The sequence below is a fragment of the Protobothrops mucrosquamatus genome, unplaced genomic scaffold (assembly GCF_001527695.2).
Source record: "Protobothrops mucrosquamatus isolate PMUCROS unplaced genomic scaffold, P.Mucros_1.0 scaffold1418, whole genome shotgun sequence".
Lineage (NCBI taxonomy): Eukaryota > Metazoa > Chordata > Lepidosauria > Squamata > Viperidae > Protobothrops > Protobothrops mucrosquamatus.
Genome location: NW_015387603.1, coordinates 37,725 through 58,490, shown reverse-complemented (window position 1 = coordinate 58,490; position 20,766 = coordinate 37,725). Strand labels below are relative to the sequence as shown.

At 41.9% G+C, this 20,766-nt stretch overlaps 1 protein-coding gene across 1 annotated transcript; it reads right to left on the bottom strand.

Moving 5' to 3' along the window:
* Positions 1-5,061: 5,061 nt before the first annotated feature.
* Positions 5,062-18,457, bottom strand: LOC107292765 (serine/threonine-protein kinase pim-1-like). The gene is made up of 6 exons (XM_029285213.1): positions 18,384-18,457; positions 12,027-12,138; positions 8,806-8,856; positions 8,332-8,698; positions 6,514-6,690; positions 5,062-5,228 (listed from the first exon to the last, which is right to left on the bottom strand). Exons 1-6 carry the CDS (start codon positions 18,455-18,457, stop codon positions 5,062-5,064), a joined length of 948 nt encoding a protein of 315 aa, XP_029141046.1.
* Between the last annotated feature and the right edge of the window lie 2,309 nt (positions 18,458-20,766).

The window sequence follows — 20,766 nt, the reverse complement described above, 5'->3', positions numbered from 1 at the left end:
ATAAACCACAGTATGTGGGTTTCAGTTGTCTACAATTGATTGTACCTGAAATGTCTATATCCTTCATGGTCTTGCCTATGTTTCTCTTTACCTTTTCACAATCCTGTTCATCTTGAGCTATTGTTGAGCCCCCAAAACAAAGCCATCTACTACTTTCCGTTTTTTGCTATTGCTTGTAAGTTTATGAAACATGCTGGTTGACATTATCTTTGTCTTAATATTTAGCTGTAGTTTTCCATTGACTTTTCATAACGATCTTTTCTTTTTCACTTGCATTTAATGCCCTCTGTGTATCTCAGATCATTAGTACTTCAGCCGCCATTTTTGATTCCAGATGTCATCTGTCCCTATCAATTTCATTCTTATATTTGCCATTTAAGTTGGACTCATACGGTTATAGCATGCTTCCTTCTCTGATCTGTGATTTGAACAACCGTTTCTCCAGCTCATTACAGTAATTTTTTGATCAGTGGAGAAGTATCATACTAAAGACTAAATTATTGTGGCAATCTCTCTTTCCCAGGACGTTTACTTTTCTACAAATTAAACTGTTTTTGCTTGAAAATGGTTAGATAGAATTAACCACTGTATTAATCAGCCCTATCCCAGCTACTATATTATGCTTCTCTAATGAAAGAGGCATTGGTGACCTACTCACAGCCCACCTGATTTGCCAAAGCCCATTGACTTACCTGAGTAACACTCACTCCAACAGTTTCTGCATTTCTCAAAGCAGTTGTTCCAGCAGAATCATTTATACTCCAGCATTAAGAACACACCTCTTTTAATAGGATGCTGAGCTGCTTTAATCTTGTCAGGACCTGACTGAGAAACCTCAAGCTTTATTTGCCCCAGACAACACCCACGTGCTTAGGAGAACTAGAACTTCTCACGCTGAGAGCATGACACGAATGACGCTCCACTTACCCATCTCTTAACAAGATAGTGACATCTGCAACTTTGGTCTGGATTTTTGATCTAATCCTTGCTTCTATCAAACGTTGCTCAGGGACAGTTTTAAAGGCAACTCCCTGTGGTTCACAAATCTGTGGGCAATCATGAACTCCTAAAAACAGGTTGAATCAGTCTCACAACTTGGCAAGGTAGCCAATCTCTCCTGTTGCTTCCCTTGTGTCATAAGGCATTCAATTAAATTTGGATTCACACCCTGGGAGATAGGTATGTTACTACAAATGAAAAGGAAATGCCTTCTGCACACTTCCTGAAGACGTGTGAACAATCTTGTGGATCAGAACATAAATGTTAGGAACATGCATTGAGAGATTTAATTACCTTTTAAGATATCTGCAAGTAAGAAAGATAGCTACTTTTTAACGTTGGCAGATATGGAAACTAATGGAAACTGCATAAATCATAGATAGCATTAGCATGTCTAAAAATGGGTTTTGCAGAAACCAAACCTACAGACTATATACAAATGGATATTTTGCATGATTGAGGGAAAACTGATAGTCAGATTTTGACTACTGGATAAAGGAGCCTGTTTGGTCTAGCGCAGGGGTAGGCAACCTTGGCTCTTTTATGATTCGTGAACTTCAACTCCCAGAATTCCTGAGCATGGCTCAGCTTGGAAACCTCTCCCTTTCCCCTCAGCATGGCTGGCTCAGGAATTCTGGGAGTTGAAGTCCACGAGTCATGAAAGAGCCAAGTTGCCTACCCCTGGTCTAGCGGTTAAGGCACCGGGCTACAAAGGGGGAGACCATAGTTCTAGTCCTGTTTTAGCCATGAGAGCCAGTGGGTAACCTTGGACCAGTCATTCTGTCAGCCCAACCCACCTCACAGGATTGTTGTGGGAAAAATAGGAGGAGGAAGATGTGCTGGATATGTTCATTGCCTTGAGTTATTTGTAAAAATAATAAAGGCAGTATACAAATAAATATACACAAATTAAAAAGGCAAATTGATAGCAACAAATCCGGTAATTCACAAGGCATCATACATCTTGTAGACCCAAACATCCAACTAAATTACTAAAGAAATTTGGCAAAAGAAACCTTGCAATCTGCTAAACAAAAAACAAAAAAACCCCACCAGGTGGGCCTGAGGAAATTTAGCATCTGTGGCTTAAGATTTGGATAAATCCAGCTGATTTATTTGATAAGCCAAGATTTAGTACAATATACTAATCAAGGAGAGAAGCAATCTAGAACTAAGGAGAAACTTCCTGACAGTTAGAACAATTAACCAATGGAACAACCTGCCTCCAGAAGCGGTGAATGCTCCAACACTGGAGGTTTTTAAGAAGAGACTGGACAGCCATTTGTCTGAAATGGTATAGGGTTTCCTGCCTGGGCAGGGGGTTGGACTAGATGATCTCCAAGGTCCCGTCCAACTTTACTATTATTATTATATAGATCCAATGCATATTCCCATCCAAACTGCTTTGAATGACAAAAAATAAATTTTATCTTAAGGATCTTTGATGGGCATCTATCTTGCCAACCATTAGCTACTATGTAATCTCACTAACAGTTAAGCAATTTTCTCTGCATATTTTGCTATTTTTGTAGATTTTAAAAATGCATTGTCATTTATATTTTAAATCTACTTTGAACATTCTTCAAAGGATGTTTACATACAAAGGATGTAAAGTATGTGCTATAGCAGACCTCTGTAGCTATTCTTTGCTCTCAAGCTTATTTAAATTTAGGATAGAAGGTTTTACAAATATTAAAGTTCTGGAACTAAGCACTGAATCAGCAAAGAGGAGATCTATTTATCTCAAACCCAGGTCAGTTACACACACTGACACTCAATGGATATTTCCCCCAAAATACACCTGCACACAAGAGAAACAACTCTTTTTCTTATAAAAGTTTATTTAAACCCAGATCGGGCTTTGTAGATACTGGGGCCCAAAAGGGCGAGGCACTATCTTATGTGCTTGCATAAATGTACATGAGAGGCAGTAGTAACAAAACACACAAGTCCACAAATATAAAGTAACAACCTGAACTGGCGTATAAATATTATTTAGTAATAATTGCTAGCGGCAGCAGGTTTAGAAACTGTTGCTGGCAATATCCCAGAATGGATCTCCAGTTTTGCAACCCTTCCCTTTCTTGCGTTATCATCTGATCCAGCTCCCATTTAGTTATTAAGAGGCACAATATTTGTGTTAAAGAAACAGAAATTTAAGACTGCTCAGCTTTGTGCAGATACAGAGAACCACATGCTCATATTTTAGCATGGTCAGGAAAAGATCAAGGGGAGACTTTTGTTCTCTCTCCATGATCTACGGAAGCAGAGAGTCTATTTTAAGGTCACTATGAACCTCTGTTTTCCAGATATCTTTTAAGATTCGGATTAAAAATGGAGTCTTGTTTACCTTCCCAGATGAGAGCTAGAGCAAAATATTCATGTTTTTTTTAGTAAGTTTGGATTTTCAACATTAGGATATCATGCAGGCTCATCATCTCGCCTGCTTCATTCAGGATAAGCAAGTTTGTGGCAAGCACTCTTTTGACTGACGACCAATGCTGGCCAAAGTTTGTTGAGTCCTGTTTAGATGACCATGACTAATAAATCTGCGTGAAAATTCAACTTGAATCTTCACCTCAAATATCTACTGTCAGTGTTAACTGCTTGGGGATTCAGTGTCCTCCCCTTCTCACTAAGTGGAAAGACCAGAATTCAGAACAAATAGTGAAATAGATTTGGCTAAGAAAAGGCTTTGACCTCCATATAAAAGATGGGGAATCACTGATAATCTCATGTAACCCAAAGTTTTCTAGGAAAAAAAAGGCTATTGCTGCTCTTTTTTCAAAACACAAGTTCTTACTCAAATATTAAGAGTACTTTGGCCTAATTTATTAATATGATTAAGGGTAAACATAAAAGTCCCCCTTTGACCCCTCAGTTTCTAAGGCAAACAAAAAAGAAAGGGGATGGGCGGGAGAATGGAGGCCCAGAAAAATCAAGATGAAAAGATATTTGCCAAAGCTAAGAAAACATCCAGAGCACCAGACTTTCCCTATATTAACCAAAATCTCAGTAGCACTTGCAAGCTACCACATGGGATGCCTAAAACTGAAGAGATGGAATGAGGAACAACCTGGGCCATTCACATTCATATCCAAAGTCTCCGAGATTAAAAATCTATGAGAAGAGGCAAGAATCCTATCAGGAACTTCAAACAAGAAACTCAGGATTCTTAAAAACTATTAGAACTGCACGATTCTGCCGGCATCTTTGGAAAAGGTTTTCTTTGGAATGAAAGCTTGGCTTGAATGTGAACAAAATTTGAGGTTCTTGTGAGAAGAGAAGAGGATCGGAGCCAGGTTTTTCTCAGAGGTTCAATTAATACCCACCTACCCCGACCTTGCCCTTATTTATGGATGAACTTTTGTACACTTTTGAATGAGATTAGGTCTTTACTTTTTATTTCCTTCCCCATATAAATTAGGGCAATAGTGGAGAAGTCGAGCTCTAGAACTTGGCTTCAGACCTGGAATGGCTGAATAGGAATGGATACATGGGGTAAAGTGGGGAGAGGTTATCAAGTCAGTTTGGGGCTGTACCGGAGAGGGGAAAAAAAAATTTTTACACTCAAAATGATAGCAGGTAAACGCTTAGCATCAGCATAAAAATGAGGCTCCCCCAATGGAATATCATGCTAAATAAATAAGTTGCGACCTGCAGAGACATAGGCATATATCCACGTTACATAAAAATAAAGTCAATCCTGCTGCCCCAAGGAGGTGGGGGGTCCTGAGTCGTACAAATCATATAAGAAAAAGCCTTGAAACTGCTTGCCTGGTGCCAGTCTCTGCCCCCTTGCCAGCGGACAGGGCCAGGCAGAGTCCTTGTGTAAACAAAACATTACCCCTTGGTCTCTGTTGTCTTGTGTAAGGGCCATGTGACAGCCCCATTGTCTAGTCAGTTGGGCAGGATTACTGCCACACCATTGGGATTTCAGAAATTGCCCCCCCCGGCAATTTCCCGCTCAGCTACTCAGCAGGAATAAGAAACAGTGATTAGATTAGTCCTTTGGTGCACGAGAAGCCACGGTGCTTTTGCTCCTTGTATGACAGGCTGCCCCTATTCTGTCCGGAGGCTAGTACCACCTTTGTGGGTGGTGGGTTGCTGCACTTTGCGCCCGCTTGGCTCCAAGAAGGTGAGGATCCAGGGATGAGCCAGAATCTGCTCCAAGGAAGGTCGCTTCTCTGGTGTTAACGAGAGGCACCATTCAATCAAGTGGCGGCAATCTATCAAAGAAGGAAATCATTACTGCATCACCCTATGGACAAACCACTCGACAAGGCTTACGTCATTACAGCAGTGATTGTGCCATTTTGCCAAAGCGTACCTACTTTCACACAGCCAAAATCTATGGATTGATTGCATTGTTTAACCAAACTTGAGGGAGTCATTCAGACAGATAATCATAAATTCATGCAGTAAACTGGTCCATCCAATGACAACTGCTTGTCAAGCATCCTTAACATTTCCAGTCAAAGCCACTGTGAAGTTCTAAGCATTCATTGGCTGCCATGTTTATGGGTCCCAAACAGAGGGCTAGCCTTAACCCACATAGCTCTACATGGCTTGGCTCTAATGGGTCTTCAGGATTGCCTGTTGTACTGGTCCAACATGTTCTTCTGAAAAAGGGGTTCTAAAGGTTGTCACAATATGGGGTGAAGGAGCTGAAGGGGGGAAACCGAGACAGTCCTCCTTGGGAGCAACTCCCACATTATTAGTTTATCCAAGGTTTCTGAGGGGTGCAGGACAACGTGCTCAACAAAACAGTAAGACCATTATGTTTCAAAGAACACGTATGTGCTGATGAGGGTTACAACCACATTTAATTTTGTTAGTTCGTGTTTTTATTGGTACAATAATTTACTTTAGCTCGGGCTCTGCCTGATTATAGGGTGTTGGTGTTGTTATTTCAGCCACCTAAAGTATTTTACTGGGGGTGGGAGATTTTTGCACAAAGAAGTCAGATCTTGCTTTCCAATGGCATACACAAAGAACTCTATAGGGAAATGGCCAATTTAATCCTACTAGAAAGCCACTTTGATGTAGTGGTTAAGGCAGCAGGCTAGAAACTAGGAGTCCTGCCTATGGCAGGGCTAGAACTCCTATTCTAGTCCTGCCTGTGTGACTTTGGTCCAGTCTGTCTCTCTTCCAGCCCTAGGGAGGAGACAAGGGCAAACCACGTTTGAAATCTTGCCAAGAAAACTGCAGGACTAATTCAGGCAATCGCCAGGAGTTACTGATAGGAAGGAAGGAAGGGAGAGAAAGAAAGTAGGAGAGAAAAGAAAGAAAGAGATGGAGACAGAGAGAGGAAGAAAAAGACTAGACAAGGCAAAGAATATTGGCCAGAACTGTCAACAGAAAAAAAAAACAAGTTTTCAACAGAAAGCCAGATAACTCCTTAGTCTAGAAGTTCCCAGACCACCACCCCATTTGGGCCCTGTGACATGAGCCTAAAAGACCCTCAGAATCTGACAGACATATTCTTTGCCCTAAGCTCACAGCAGTGCTCACCTGAGGATATCCTACAGTGATAGTGGAGTTTCCCAAGCAGGATCTCCTCATCACGTTCAAAAGGGATGTCCCCACATACCATATCGTATAGCAGCACACCCAGGGACCACACTGTGGCAGGCACACCATGATAGTGGTGGTATTTTATCCACTCAGGGGGGCTGTATACCCGCGTGCCTGTAGCAAGAGAAAGGAACAGCTGACAACGTTGCCCAAAGAGACTTCCTCAGAATTAAATGCTTGTAAACTGCATCTTTTTTATTCTTGTAAGACAAGAGTAGGCAGGCCATCCTGTTCAGATAAACAGTTCCACAGTTTAAAAAAAAAAAAAAGACCACCATGCTGTTATCCTCTATATAAAATGATTCTATGTGCAACCGTAGATGATACTAAAAATATTAAGATTTTTTTTCTCTGTGTAAAAATACTTTGTAAAATAATTATTTTGGAGAAAACAATCATGCAAACTTTTATGAATACTTTACAGTAACATACGCCAGACGTACATTTCCTCTCTCGTTTGCAACCAACTCTTATGAATTTAATACTATATGGGAGCAGACACTGCTAAGAATCCGGAATATCTAGAATTAATTTATAAATATATCAGCTGTACACTTAGCACACAGAATTTCTGCTTCCCAGAAATGTGAAAACTGAAAGGGTGCAAGGAATCAAAAGAGTAACTCGCACATATTTGGGAGATGAAAGTATTCTGAAAAATGCCTAAGCGTATGAGTTTCTTTAAGAAACAATGGCCACTCTTAATCTAAAACAAACAGCCTAGCTTAAGAAAAAAGATCAAATTGCTTTTACCTTTAACATACTTTTCAAAAGAATTCAAAATATGAGAGCCCTGGGAACTAGGTATTTAGCACAAAACAACATTCTTGAAGTCTTCAGACATATGATGAGACACATGGAGTATTCAGGAATGCTAATTGAACTCAATCCATTGTAAAGTTCTGTGTGTATCCTGAGCCATACCTAGAATGCAAGTCTCTGCATACAAAATTTGTATATATAAAGAGCTCTTCCTTATAAATGTCCAATGGATGTTTACAGATGGGGCATAGTTCTGTTGATGAAAAGGTAGCGATTAAGGCCTTAGAACTCTTCTGTGCATTCATGTAAATTATCAATATAACTACTCATTCCACACACAGAACACATTTTGCTTTAATTTATTGGTTGAGTGCTTCAGCAGGTGGCAGCAATTGTGAGGCTGAGCAGATAAAGGAGGCCACTAGGGTATAACCAAGGCTCCAAGCTAAACTGAAAATTAAAAAAAAAATATTCCAGAAAGAAATAACATTACTCTACTTATTGCTGAGAATGTCTATAGTCAGTGTCTGCAGAAATCAAGCATGATTCAAAAGAGGATTTGGTTAATTAGCTCAGAACTGAGCTAGGAAAAAAACCCAAAGGCCTCTTGTGTCTCTCTACCAACTCTCTGAAATTCTTGTAATCAGAAACCTTTCTGTGTCACCTTTCAAGACCAGCTTTTCTGAACCTGATATCCTCCATGGATTTTGGACTTCAACATCAATAATCTCCAGCCAAATGGTTACTTCAATTCAGGGGCACTGGGTTTAGGAAAGCTATTTTAAGGGACAGTTCTGTGATAATCCATTGTTTGCTATTATATTGGGTTCCATCTCTTCTTCATCTTCCATAAAAAGTTATCTTGTACAGACCCTTGGTCCATCTACCTGTATGTAACTCCACAGTGGCTAGAAGAAACTCACTGCAGTTGTCTTTCTTACATGCAAATGTCCCCTTCCTTCTCCCTGCCAACTACGCAGCCTCTATACTCACCATCAAAATCTGTGTATGGAGTATCCCGCAGCAATGCACCTGAGCCAAAGTCTATGAGCTTTAAGTCACCGTGCAGAAGGTCTACCAAGATGTTTTCATCTTTTATGTCTCGATGCAACACACCACACAGATGGCAATGGTGCACTGCCTCCACCACTTGCTGGAAGTAACCAGCAGCCACACTTTCTGGGAGGGGCCCCTGGTCTGTGATAACGTCAAACAGGTCCTGAGAAACAAGGGGTCGCTCCATAACGATGAAGTACGACTCAGGCTGCTCAAACCAATCCAGAAGACGGACAACACCTCGGCAACCTGGGGACGATACTTTCTTCAGCAGATGGACTTCCAGAGGGACGAGGGTGCCATTCTGGAGAAGAACAGAAATCAAACGGATAGGTCATTTGCCACAGCTCTACAAACAGCAAAGGTTTGGAGTTTAACTGCAAAAATGTCCAACGTGGAAGGAATGCTCACCATATGGTGGAACTGCAAGATTCGATCCTTGGCAACATGTTTAACAGCCACCTGAAAGAAGAAAAATGAGCAAACTTTTAAAATGTAATCTTTACAGGTTTCGAACAAAGATTGCTATGGCCCACAATGGTATCTAACCCAGTCCCTGAAAAATCACAGCATCCTTTATACAAGCCCTCCTTATGCCTACAAAGCTGGAGGAAGGTTGCATTTTCTCAGTATAAGCTACAGTTTTTCTCAAAGCTTTACTTTCAGAAACAAATACAGGTAGACCTTGTTTAATAATAATAATAATAATAATAATAATAATAATAATAATAATAATAATAATGATGATGATGATGATGATGATAAAGTTAGAAGGGACCTCAGAGGTCATCTAGTCCAACCTCCTGCTCAGGCAGGAAACCCTATACCATTTCGGACAAATGGCTGTCCAGTTTCTTCTTAAAAACTTCCAGTGGTGGCGCATTCACCGCTTCTGGAGGCAGGTTGTTCCACTGGTTAATTGTTCTAACTGTCAGGAAGTTTCTCCTTAGTTCTAGGTTGCTTCTCTCTTTGGTTAGTTTCCACCCGTTGCTTCTTGTTCTGCCTTCAGGCGCTTTGGAGAATAGCCTGACTCCCTCTTCTTTGTGGCAGCCCCTAAGATATTGGAACACTGCTATCATGTCCCCCCTCGTCCTTCTCTTCGTTAAACTAGACATACCCAATTCCAGCAACCGTTCCTTATATGTTTTAGCCTCCAGTCCCCTAATCATCTTTGTTGCTCTTCTCTGTACTTTTTCTAGAGTCTCAACATCTTTTTTACATCGTGGTGACCAAAACTGGATGCAGTATTCCAAGTGTGGCCTTACCAAGGCATTGTAAAGTAGTATTAATACTTCACGTGATCTTGATTCTATCCCTCTGTTAATGCAGCCTAGCACTGTGTTGGCTTTTTTGGCAGCTGCAGCACACTGCTGGCTCATATTTAAATGATTGTCCACTAGGACTCCGAGGTCCCTCTCGCAGTTACTACTATTGAGCAAGGTACCCCCTATACTATACCTGTACATTTGGTTTTTCTTGCCTAAATGTAGAACCTTACTTTTTTCACCATTGAATTTCATTTTGTTAGATAGCGCCCAGTGTTCAAGTCTGTCCAGATCCTCCTGTATCCTAAGCCTGTCTTCTGGAGTGTTGGCTATTTCACAATTAGAATAGTGATGAAAAATAACTGCAACCAGTCCTCACCTTTACAGGTCTGTAAAGCAAAGGAAATCTGAAGATCATATGCACAGTTGTAGTTTCATTTAGCAACTTCACTTAACGGCCAAATTACCAGGCCTAGTGGAGGTCACTAAACAAGGACTACCTTTGTAATAAACTAAATTGAAAGAATCTCTTTGGCACTGGGCAAAATATCTCTTATTCAGAATTATGGATTCTCTCCCAAATATTTTAACAGCATGGAACCAGGTGCCCATAGCTGCAGAACAGAGCGATGCTGTCCGTGACATTATTTTTTGTGGTCTACAACACAGGATGCTGTTTTCACTACCCTGTAAAAATTGTCTATGATCTAAAGTTCCCTATCAGTAAACAAGTTGCAAACAATATAATGTTTTGGTATTCCATAAGTAAAAAATTAATAATTTAACAATTGGAATATCTTTTGTCAGGAGGTCTATTGTTTAACATACACACACACACCCCTGCGCATCAATGCCACTAATTTTTCTGAGTAATTGAGAAAAAATTTGATGGAAACTATAGCTGCCTTTTGATGTCCAGTTACAAACATGTGGCAAAAATGCCTAGGCATGCATGCATTTTTTTTGGGTATTGAACTTGTATGATGCATTGTATAGTGATATATATGTAGCATCCTTGTACAGTTCATCATTATATGTATTGAACACCTATGGAAAAAGAAATCTACTGCTATACGAATTGTGATTGGAGCTCTTGGAGCACTACCTAGAGTTCTCTCAATATTTGGAAATTTTGAATTTATCAGACCTGAATACACTAATTTCACAATCCCCCCCCACCTCTGCACGGAACTGCCTATATCCTCAGATGCTACCTTAATACTAATAACTAATAGTTATAACTAAAAGGAGAGAATAGCTCAAAGTCATCCAATTAATTTTCATGCCTATGACAGAACTAGAATTCAGTGTCTCCAGGTTTTTAACCTGATGCCTTAACTTAGACCAAACTGGCTCTAATTTGGTTAGTGAATTAATCCATTTTGCTACATAATGTACCAAATTGGGAACTTCTGCACATACCATATTAAGCACAACAGAATAAACCACAGCTATGTTTTATGAAGCCAACTAGCATTGTCTAGAACTATATCATACACTTATTATGTCACATGAATTTATTAAGCCCTGATTTATTTAAAGTAGGATTCAAAGGACAAAATATGATTCTGAATGAATGTGGAGACATGGGCAGCACCATTAGGGAAACACCTTAAACCAAATGTGTATTACCCAGAATCAAGTCCAAGACAGACACACCAGGTGTTCCCAATAGGAACAACAGGCATGCCCAGCCCCCTCCAAATTTCACTTTGTCCTTCCGATCCAGATTTTTGCACACCTCACATCAGTTAACTAGGTAAACAAGTTAATTATCCATGTCTGTATTTTCTGCATTTCCAAAAGCCATCTTCTCACGTCCCCTTCAATCATAGGTATAAACATCCTCTTGGGTCAAAATAACACCATTGCAAGCATTTCAGGAAATTGGGTTAATAGTCCAAAGACGCTTATGTCACAGTATATCAGTCTAGAAGCCCTTAAACTCAGATAATGGCTTAAAACACCAGCAGGAGTCAATTACTAATACACGCACGAGGGTGGTTGTTTTTTAATCGTGCGTTTTTTTAAAAACAAAAAAAAGCACCACCGTCATTAACAAGGGATTTCAAATATCTAAAACGGTGTGGTGCTTTGTAGACCCGCTCCGAAATTTACTGTAAATCCCTCCGAGCAGGGGATGGATAAATCCCGGGGCGCCCTGGCTTCCTGAGGCTTTTACTCCACTTACTACTAGCCAGGATAGCTAGAACTGATGATGGAGAACTAGGAGGACAGCTCGTCCTCCCCACCGCCCCTTTCCCCACGTGAGGGTGGTTCCCATTCGCTTGCAGACGCGGGTCTCTCTCCGCACGCGGTTTCTCCAGCCTGGTGCCAGAATGGGCGCCGCTCACACGTTCAACTCACCGGGAGGGAGTCGCTGAGCCGCGTCCCCGCGTAGACCGTGCCAAACCCGCCGCTCCCGATCAACGCTCCCAGGCGGTAGCGCGTCTCCAAGGCCACCTTCCCTGCAGGGAGAAAGGGAAGACAAGCCGGGTGAGTTGTGCCGGGAAAGCCGTCCTCGCCGCCGCCTCTTCTTTTTCCCATTCACAAAGACGCCCGGGTGCTACTACCAACACGTGCTGCCGGCGCTGGGGTACCTATGCATCCAGGCTCCTCTTGCACGGCGTCCGGGGCCAGCGGCCCTTCAGGACCCTGGCGGTGGCAGGTGAGTCCCTGTGCTACAAGCATGGCCAGCCAAAGCAGCGGGCGGCCCCCGCCTCAATCAAGCCTTAAAAGCCTCCGCCGCCCCGCCCCGCCTTCCTCCGCAGCCACGCGAGTCGGGATTGGGGAGGGGGGGGTTCATTCGGTTTTACGAGGTTATCCACTCCACGACCACCTTGGCCAATGGGCAGGCGAGCCGCATGACGGAGGGGAGAGCTGGGCCAATCGGAGAACGAAAACCTTAAAAGTTTAATGGCCAGCCGGCCGAGTCTAATCTACCAAGGGACCAAACAGTCGGCAAAATACGCGAGGACGGGAGGGGGGGGGGAAATGTCCTACCCGGGGGCGGGTACGCAAAAATACTCCAGCCAATCGGAAGGCGCACGGCGCGCGACGCTAGCCAATCGAGGAGAGGCGCGCGAGAATTCTCCCCAACCCCGCCGCTTGTTTATCCACGTGGGAGCGACCGGCGCAGCAGTGCTGGAGTTTTTGCAAAGGGAAAAACTCCGCCGAACGCGGAGTCCTTGCACCAATCCTGCAGTCTCTTTCCTGTTTTGTATCTTTCCTTAAGTTCCTTCCAGTTAAAGGTAACTAGCAACTCTTAGTAACTGCCGACTAGGAAAAACACGCTAGAGTTGAAGTTTAGGAAAGTGTTCTGTCGTGGTGGATTTGTGGTGTGGACTTACTCCTGTTCCTCATTCAGACGAGCGCACTAAAAAAGCGCGCCTACGTCTTTTTGCTTACTTTGCCCATTCCAAAGAACCAGTTTAGATTTTATAAAACGAGGCCACAAGGCCTCCCTGTTCTCCACACACACTTTTTTTTTTTTTGCAAACATAAATGCAGGTATTAGTTACGGACTAACTAATCTCAGATTAGGTATATCGCTAAGGTTGTCTGATTGAGACCTTGAGTTTCTAAGCAGCCCCTTCCCTATAGCGGGGTTAGAAGAAATCTTTCCTGTTTAATGCAGCCTTTACTAACAAATAGTTTGGCAGCCTGGTCAAGGTCTGTATCTGACAAACAGGAAAATAGCAAGATCCTTTCATACTGTAGTTTCAAATGAGAAAGAACAACTTCTAATTCAACTATCCTGTAAGGTGAAGCTGATTAATGTTAAATGTTGGTTTCCTAGGTACGGGTCCTTATTGATTTATGTTGTATAGGGTTAGTATATTTCTATTCTCCCAAGGCCAAAAGTACCATAGTGAAAAACAAGGGAAATGCTTTTTAATCTTTTTAGGAAATACAAACTTTTAAATCTTTTTATATCTGCTTGTCTGTTTTTCACACAGCACTTTGGTGCCTCATCTTTTCAAAGTCTAATGCATTTTACTCCTGAAACAACATGGAGGTCAATATATATGACAGAACCAAGTTGAACTTGGACAACTATAGCACGGTTTGGCTTGGTAATGATGCTTACAGTTTTTGAAAACCTTACATATTTTAAAAATGAATCAGCTGGGGAAAAAACCCTGCTAACACACACACAAGCTGTTGATGCAGTGAAGTGTGAGACACTGACTTTAAAAGCCTTCGATTAGTGAGCAAATGAAACCTCTCCCTCAACAATCTAATCCAGATACCAAATGACTGAACAGACGTCACTATTTTCTGTCTCCTTCAGCAGAGTCTGCCAGTTTGGTTTCACTTTCCTGCAATCCAAGCCGACAAAGATAAGGCCAAAACTATCCACTGTGCTGAGAGACATAAATTCCTTAGGAATGCAGGAGTTGCCCTTAAGTCAGGGAGCTCCAGCTATAAATGACGTCTTCAGGAGGTTAGTATGAAGTTTGCTCAACCTAAGAGAAATTGTGGCAGTGATTGTAGGAGTTTGGACAGGATCTTGCACAATGGATTTGGAGGAACATGATGTTTCTCTGCCTTCTGGCCAAAGAGACACTTTTATTTACTGTGTACTTTGTGGGAGATTCTCTGTTGCTGGGAAATGGGGAGGGGGAGAAGATAGAGGACATAACTGTCATGTGAAATAGTGTTGTGAGGCCAAAGTACTGGCTAGCTCTATGTCATCCCAGTGATCAAAAGTAGATCCTAAAAGGTTATTTAAAAAGGATAGTGTGGAGTAGAGGAGGGACGATTTTGTCACAAGGACAAGACAGCAACCTTGACTGAAAATGCATTGCTACCATTATGTGTTTTTCAGTGACACATAAATTTAGAAGGGCCATCGGAAAAAAAAGAATGCAAACAAAATAGATTTTTTTTTAACCTGATAGATCTGCAAGAGGGTAAAAATAGAATGAGATTTGTTTCCAGCAAGTTTTCTATGTCAGTCAAGAAGATAACAGGGTAACAGAGTTGAAAGGGACCTTGGAGGTCTTCTAGTCCAACCTCCTGCTCAGGCAGGGAACTATACCATTTCAGACAAATCTCTTCTTTAAAACGTATAGTGTTGGGACATTCACAACTTCTGGGAGCAAGTAACAGAAATTTCTCCTTAGTTCTAGGTTGCTTCTCTCCTTGATTAGTTTCCATTCATTGCTTCTTGTCCTGCCTTCAGGTATTTTGGAGAATTGCTTGGTTCCCTCTTCTTTGTGGTAACCATTGAGATATTGGAACACTGCTATCACGTCACTCAAGTCCTTTTCATTAAACTAGACATAGCCAATTCAGCAACCATTTTTTATATGTTTTAGCCTCTAGTCCCCTGATCATATTTATTGCTCTTCTCTGCACTCTTTCTAAAGTCTCAACATCTTTTTTACATCGTGATGACCAAAACTAGATGCATATTCCAAGTGTGGTCTTACCAAGGCATTATAAAGTGGTATTAACACTTCACGTGAACTTGATTCTAACTTGCAAAGACATTTGTTTACAGTACTTTACAGTACTTTACTCACAGACATGAGCATATAAGCTGGAAACATCAAAAGAAGCACAGATGCTGCCATCTAGCTAGATGGCTTTAGATCAGATACTATATCCCAACTCTACTTCTCCTTCAACAGGAAATTTTTTGCAATGTAACGTATAGAATTTTAATGAGTATTATTGAGATGTCTGTTTTTTAAAAATATTTATATCCCATCTTATTTTCATAAATAAAGTGGTGAACACACACAATATTCCTTAGTCCTATTATTCTCCCCACAGCAACAACCCTATGAGGTAAGTTAGGCTGAGAGACTGGCCCAAAGAAGCCAGGAGACTGTGAGTTCTAGTCCCATCTTAGGCACGAAAGCAGCTGGGTGACTTTGGACCAGTCACTTTCTCTCTTAGCCCAACTTAATGTATTAAGCCAGACTAATGTTGAAAAACACTGGCAGAATCTACATTTTAAACTGCACATTTAAAAAATATGATATAGTGGGCTATGTGAACATAGCCTCTGTAAAATACCCATATGAATATACAAATACTATGTAATACATTAATTATCTAAATTGATAAGTGCAAAGAAAAATAAAGTGCAAAGAAGAGCAACTAAGATGATTAAAGGCCTGGAGACAAAGACGTATGAAGAACGGTTGCAGGATTTGGGAATGGGCAGTCTGGAGAAAAGAAGGACTAGGGGTGACATGATACCAGTATTCCACTATTTGAGAGGCTGCCACAAGGGGGAGGGGGTCAATTTATTTTCCAAAGCACCAGAAGGCAAGGCAAGACAAGAAAGAATGATGGAAACTAATCAAGGAGCGAAGTAACCTGGAACTAAGGAGAAACTTCCTGACAATGAGGACAATTAATCAGTGGAACAGCTTGCCTTCAGACGTTGTGGGTGCTTCATCACTGGAGGTTTTTAAGAAGAGACTGGACAAGCCACTTGTCTGAAATAGTATGTCCTGCTTGAGCAAGGGACTGGACTACAAGGTCCCTTCCAGCTCTATTCTGATTGATTGGCTGCCCATTTCCACTGGACTCTGAGTTTTAGAGTAACAAGTCCCATGTCTCTTTGTCCTTGGCTTATCTTTTTTCTTCTGTATTGAATAGGTCTTTTATCTATAAATAATACATATTATTTTATGTATTTCAAGCCATTCTAGCAAGATCTATAGAGCCCAAATGCCCATCTAGCATCAAGCCCCATCATAGCAATCAAATGGATTGCTTTAAAGGAGAAGAGTTCATTTTTAAGGGCATCTATTTATAAACAATTACAAACGGTTGGCAACAGTGGCATCCAAGGAAATGGAAGGGGACAAAGTTTGCATCTTGGCAGGTAAGGTATTATGATTGGAAGCCCTGCCCCACTTGGAAATATATTTATCCACATCAGACACAAAAGCAAGCAGAAAACAATACCCTAATCAAGAGACTATCAAAGAGAACACTGTACCCCCAACAATACTAGCAGGGCAAGCTACTGTATATAACAGGGAGCAAACTTCACATTCACTAGCACAAATGACGCAATTTAGTTGAGTAATGAAACACCAAGAAAGTACCAAGTCCTCCACAGTTCAGTCTTGAGCTACATAGGTTCTCTTCTATAAATGTGATTGTGTTGCACACTTATACAAAAAGGACAAAATTTGAGTATCTCCAAAAACCCACTAATGCAAGAATAGGTGCTTTTTCTAAGTCAAGGATATATTTGGAACTTGGGAAACCTTCACAAAATAGCTACCACGGGATCCTTGCCTCTTAATGAAATCAGTGGCATGATGGACATCACCACTTATAAAACAATTCAGAGAAGGAGAACCAGTTCCAATGAGGTTCTCCAAAGGGTATTTGTAGAATCCAAAGGTATTGGTGCAAATAAATGAGATGGTACCGATTTTTATTTGCATTCTGCATCCCAATTTCCTGTTTCATTTTAAACAATTAAAAGATTAAAAACCAAATAGGGGCGAGATCCCAAACACAGAAAGGGTCCAAGGGCACATTTTGTGTAGACTTCTGCTCTGGCCACTCAATTCATTGAGCTGTGAAAACCTGATACTTAACATATATTTTAACCAATCCAAACCTAATCTGGACTTAAACCAGACTTAATAGCCAGCTAGAGGGATCACAACTCTCATCCTCAGCCAGTCCTTGTGGCTTTGGGGGATGTGAATTGTAGTCCAATACTAGTTTAGAGAAAGTTAACTATAAACCTCAAGGGAGCTAGCTAAAAAGCTTGTAAAGCTAGCAACTGCTGACAGGAGTCAGCACTGAGCTAGAACACCACAGTCTCCTTTACATTTGGCAACAAGTAACAAGATGGAAATATTTCAGAACTGGTCTTCAAACTTTGTTAAGAATGGTTTCAGGAGTCCAGTCAAGGAAAAAATGCTATTAAAATTAATCATATTCAGGCATAAAATACAGCTTGCACTGGAAATCTTGAGCAAGTATATCAGAAGTCGGGGTGAAGGAAAAGATGGAAGAGGGGGCATTTACACAAATCACAATCAGATTTAAACATTTGGGGGAGCGGAATACCAGATTGTTGACTTTTAAGAAATGCAATCTACCCAGTCTTCCCCAACTTGATGGTCTCCGATTGTTTTGAGACCACAACTACCAGAAAGCCTAGCCTTGGCTACTAAGTTGAGGAAGAAGGCTATTCAGTGGCCATTATCTATCTATAGCTGCAGCCTCTGGTGTCACCAATCTCCCATCGGAAGCACTTGGCTAGGGATCTCCAGAGACACATCTACCTGGGCTTAAAAGACATTCCATCTCCCCGTGGAACCTTGGGAACTGTAGTTCATTTGGGGTGTCAGCCCTCCTGGACAAGATTCTGCAGGGGAAATCCTGACAGCTAAATTAAAGCCAATGCAAGGTCGTGGTGCGGATACGATAAACCCGCCCTGAACACGCAGAACTTTAGGTGGGAGCCCCAAATCCCACAACCAATGGACAATTTGAAAGTACTCAGACGAAAGTGGTGGTCAAGCGTCCACCACAAGCAGGATCGAGCCTGCCCTTGCCCCCAGTGATAGTGATAGTTAGGGTTGAAAACAATCCATATGCAGACTTTTGTGCATACCCCAAACTACCGGGGTTTGTAAAACATCCCCCCCAAGCAAAGCGACCCCCAGCCCTCTCGATTTCCCTCCCCCCCCCGCCCAGTCTCTCCTTGGACGCTTACCTTGAGTCGGATCCTCTTTGAGGCATCCCGCGTTAAGCATGGTGTGATGAATCTTGGGAGGGTAAAGAACCTGCACGGAGGACATCGCGGCCCCTTCGACCCGGGGGTGACAAATGAGCAAAACTCTGGCGAACCAGAAGCAAAGAAACGCAACTCTAGCGACCCCCCCTCCCGGAGCGGCGACCGGAATCCCAGCGAAGCCTACGGGATTGGGAAAGCGGTCTCGGCCCGCCCCTTGTGCGGGGACGCCACGCCCAGCTGTAGCTCCCGGCCGGGCTCTTCCCAGCTGGGACATTCCCCCCCCCCCCGCCTCAGCTCCTTTCTTGGCGTGCTGCTCTGGTCTCGGTTCGTCCCTTTGCCCAGCAATCTCCACCTGCTGCCTTTTGGCGACCAGCAAGATATTTCCCGGCTCTTTCCTTTTCTGGATTCTGCTGCTGCTTCACAAATGGGGAAAAGTCTGCACAACGAAGAGAAGGGAGCATCCCGTATTCCCTTTGCTTCTCTGCTTAGGTTTCTGGGCCCTGGGAAACGACCCTTTGCCCCATAGAAGCAGAGACTGACTAGTTTTGATGTGGTTTGCATATTTATGGCTTAACACAAAATGTAAACCCACCAATTCTGGTTATCCAATTGTGGGAAGAATCTAGAGAAAGAAATATTGTGGGAAATATTAAAAAGGCAGAATATATTTCCCCAAAGGATCTTAAAGGCAGAAACCAACCCACCCCCCCAAGCCTCTCTGCCCCAAACAGAAACCAGGTCTGCAGAAATGCAGATGTGATAATCTGGTCAGAAAGATTAGAGCCAGGAAGCTTGGATTAGAAAGACAAAGATCCCTAGAATCAACAATTTCCTCACCCCAAAAATCCAACAGTTATCAGCCACAGCCCCAGGGAAGCAGGATATGACCTTTGGGATATAATAGGATTAACCCACCACCATCAGAATACCAGAAATAAACACTCAGACTCTGGTCAAAGTCCATGCCACAGGAACAACTCCAAACAAAAGGCTCAAGAAGGTATAAAAACCCACTACTCCTTGCTACATGTGGTCAGCTTTCCCAGAGCCATCTTTCTTTCTGGCTCTCCTCTTCAATAAACTACAGCCTTCTTTCTAAAGCATTTTCCACTTTGTTTATTCCCAGCTTGGACTGAACCCTGATGCTTTTTCTTTCAACACAACAAACCATGATTAAGCAAACGATTGCATAGTGGTATGCATTAGCAAAGTGAGTAGACAGCTTTGTTGCTTCATTTGCTATCTTATAATTTTTGGAAGCTGCCATATTTGGAAGGATGTTGGACACTTGTGCACTCACTGTCCTTCTGAAGCCAATTTCTCACAAATGATTTACAGGTAGTTCCTGACTTACAACCATTCATTTAGTGATTGTTCAAAGCTACAACAGCATTAAAACAAGTGACTTACGATTGGTCTTTACACTTATGACCATTGATTTACAACCATTTATGATGGAAATTCTGAACCCAATTGTAGTCATATGTTGAGGACCGCCTGTATTAGTGTTATGGTTTTGTGTGCTTTGCTGTTGTCTCAGGACTTGAATGATTCAGCCACCCTTGAAGTATGATGTTTTGTATCACAGGAAGGTATACAGGAGGGTATTGGACCATTAGCAGAAGGAACAAGACAATAATTCCAAACCTTCAAATCTACAAGGCATCAGGGCTAAAAGTTTTTGGACTGGAAGCAAGGGTTTCTGGGCTGAAGAGAGCCATCACATAAATTTTTATTAGCTGCCTCCCAAGGCCAGCAAATAAATCCAGTCAAGTATCTGTTAACGCAGGCAAGAAGAAAGAGCCTAGTGTTTAAATACTGGAGCATAAACTTGATACAAATGCTCTGACTTCTTTGCTTTGTAGTGGCAAATCAAGTTTTGCATTTAAGGATCCATTCTTACTGGTGATTCATTTTCTGGCCTTGTCCTGCCATGTGTGAATCTTCAGCTCTGAGAGTTAAATGTTTGGAGAAACAGAGATTTACTACCAACCCAGGTGTGAAGTCTGACAAGACTTGGTGAAGAAGAACAACCCAGATGTTCTGGATGATAGACCCTGTAGCAATTTTATTTTATTTTATTTTTTGAAAAATGTATGCAAGCCATCTCCCGTACAAGGTGACTCTGGGTGGCTTACATGTAGTATTGTTGTATTGATGTGTTTGCATATGGTTACAAAGAAGCATGAACGAAGACTTCTGATCCCGGGAAGTTTTGTATTCTTCAGTTGTGAGCTTTGGTGAGCAAATGCTGAGGCATAGTTGGAATCAGATTTGCAAGATTCTGTTAGTACAACCAGTCTCAGTAGTTTTAGCCTTCCTATGGAGTTATTTTCTTGGTCTGAGCTACTTAGTGGGGCTAACAGTATTAGA

Excerpts from the sequence above, each read along its gene's own strand:
- LOC107292765 (XM_029285213.1), bottom strand. The coding sequence starts at position 18,457 with ATGTCCTCCGTGCAGGTTCTTTACCCTCCCAAGATTCATCACACCATG. Across the intron at positions 12,139-18,383 it reads GCGGGATGCCTCAAAGAGGA|TCTCCCTGCAGGGAAGGTGG; the intron begins TCCGACTCAAGG and ends TTGTCTTCCCTT. Across the intron at positions 5,229-6,513 it reads TCACTGTAGGATATCCTCAG|ATTGCCGCCACTTGATTGAA; the intron begins GTGAGCACTGCT and ends CTTCTTTGATAG.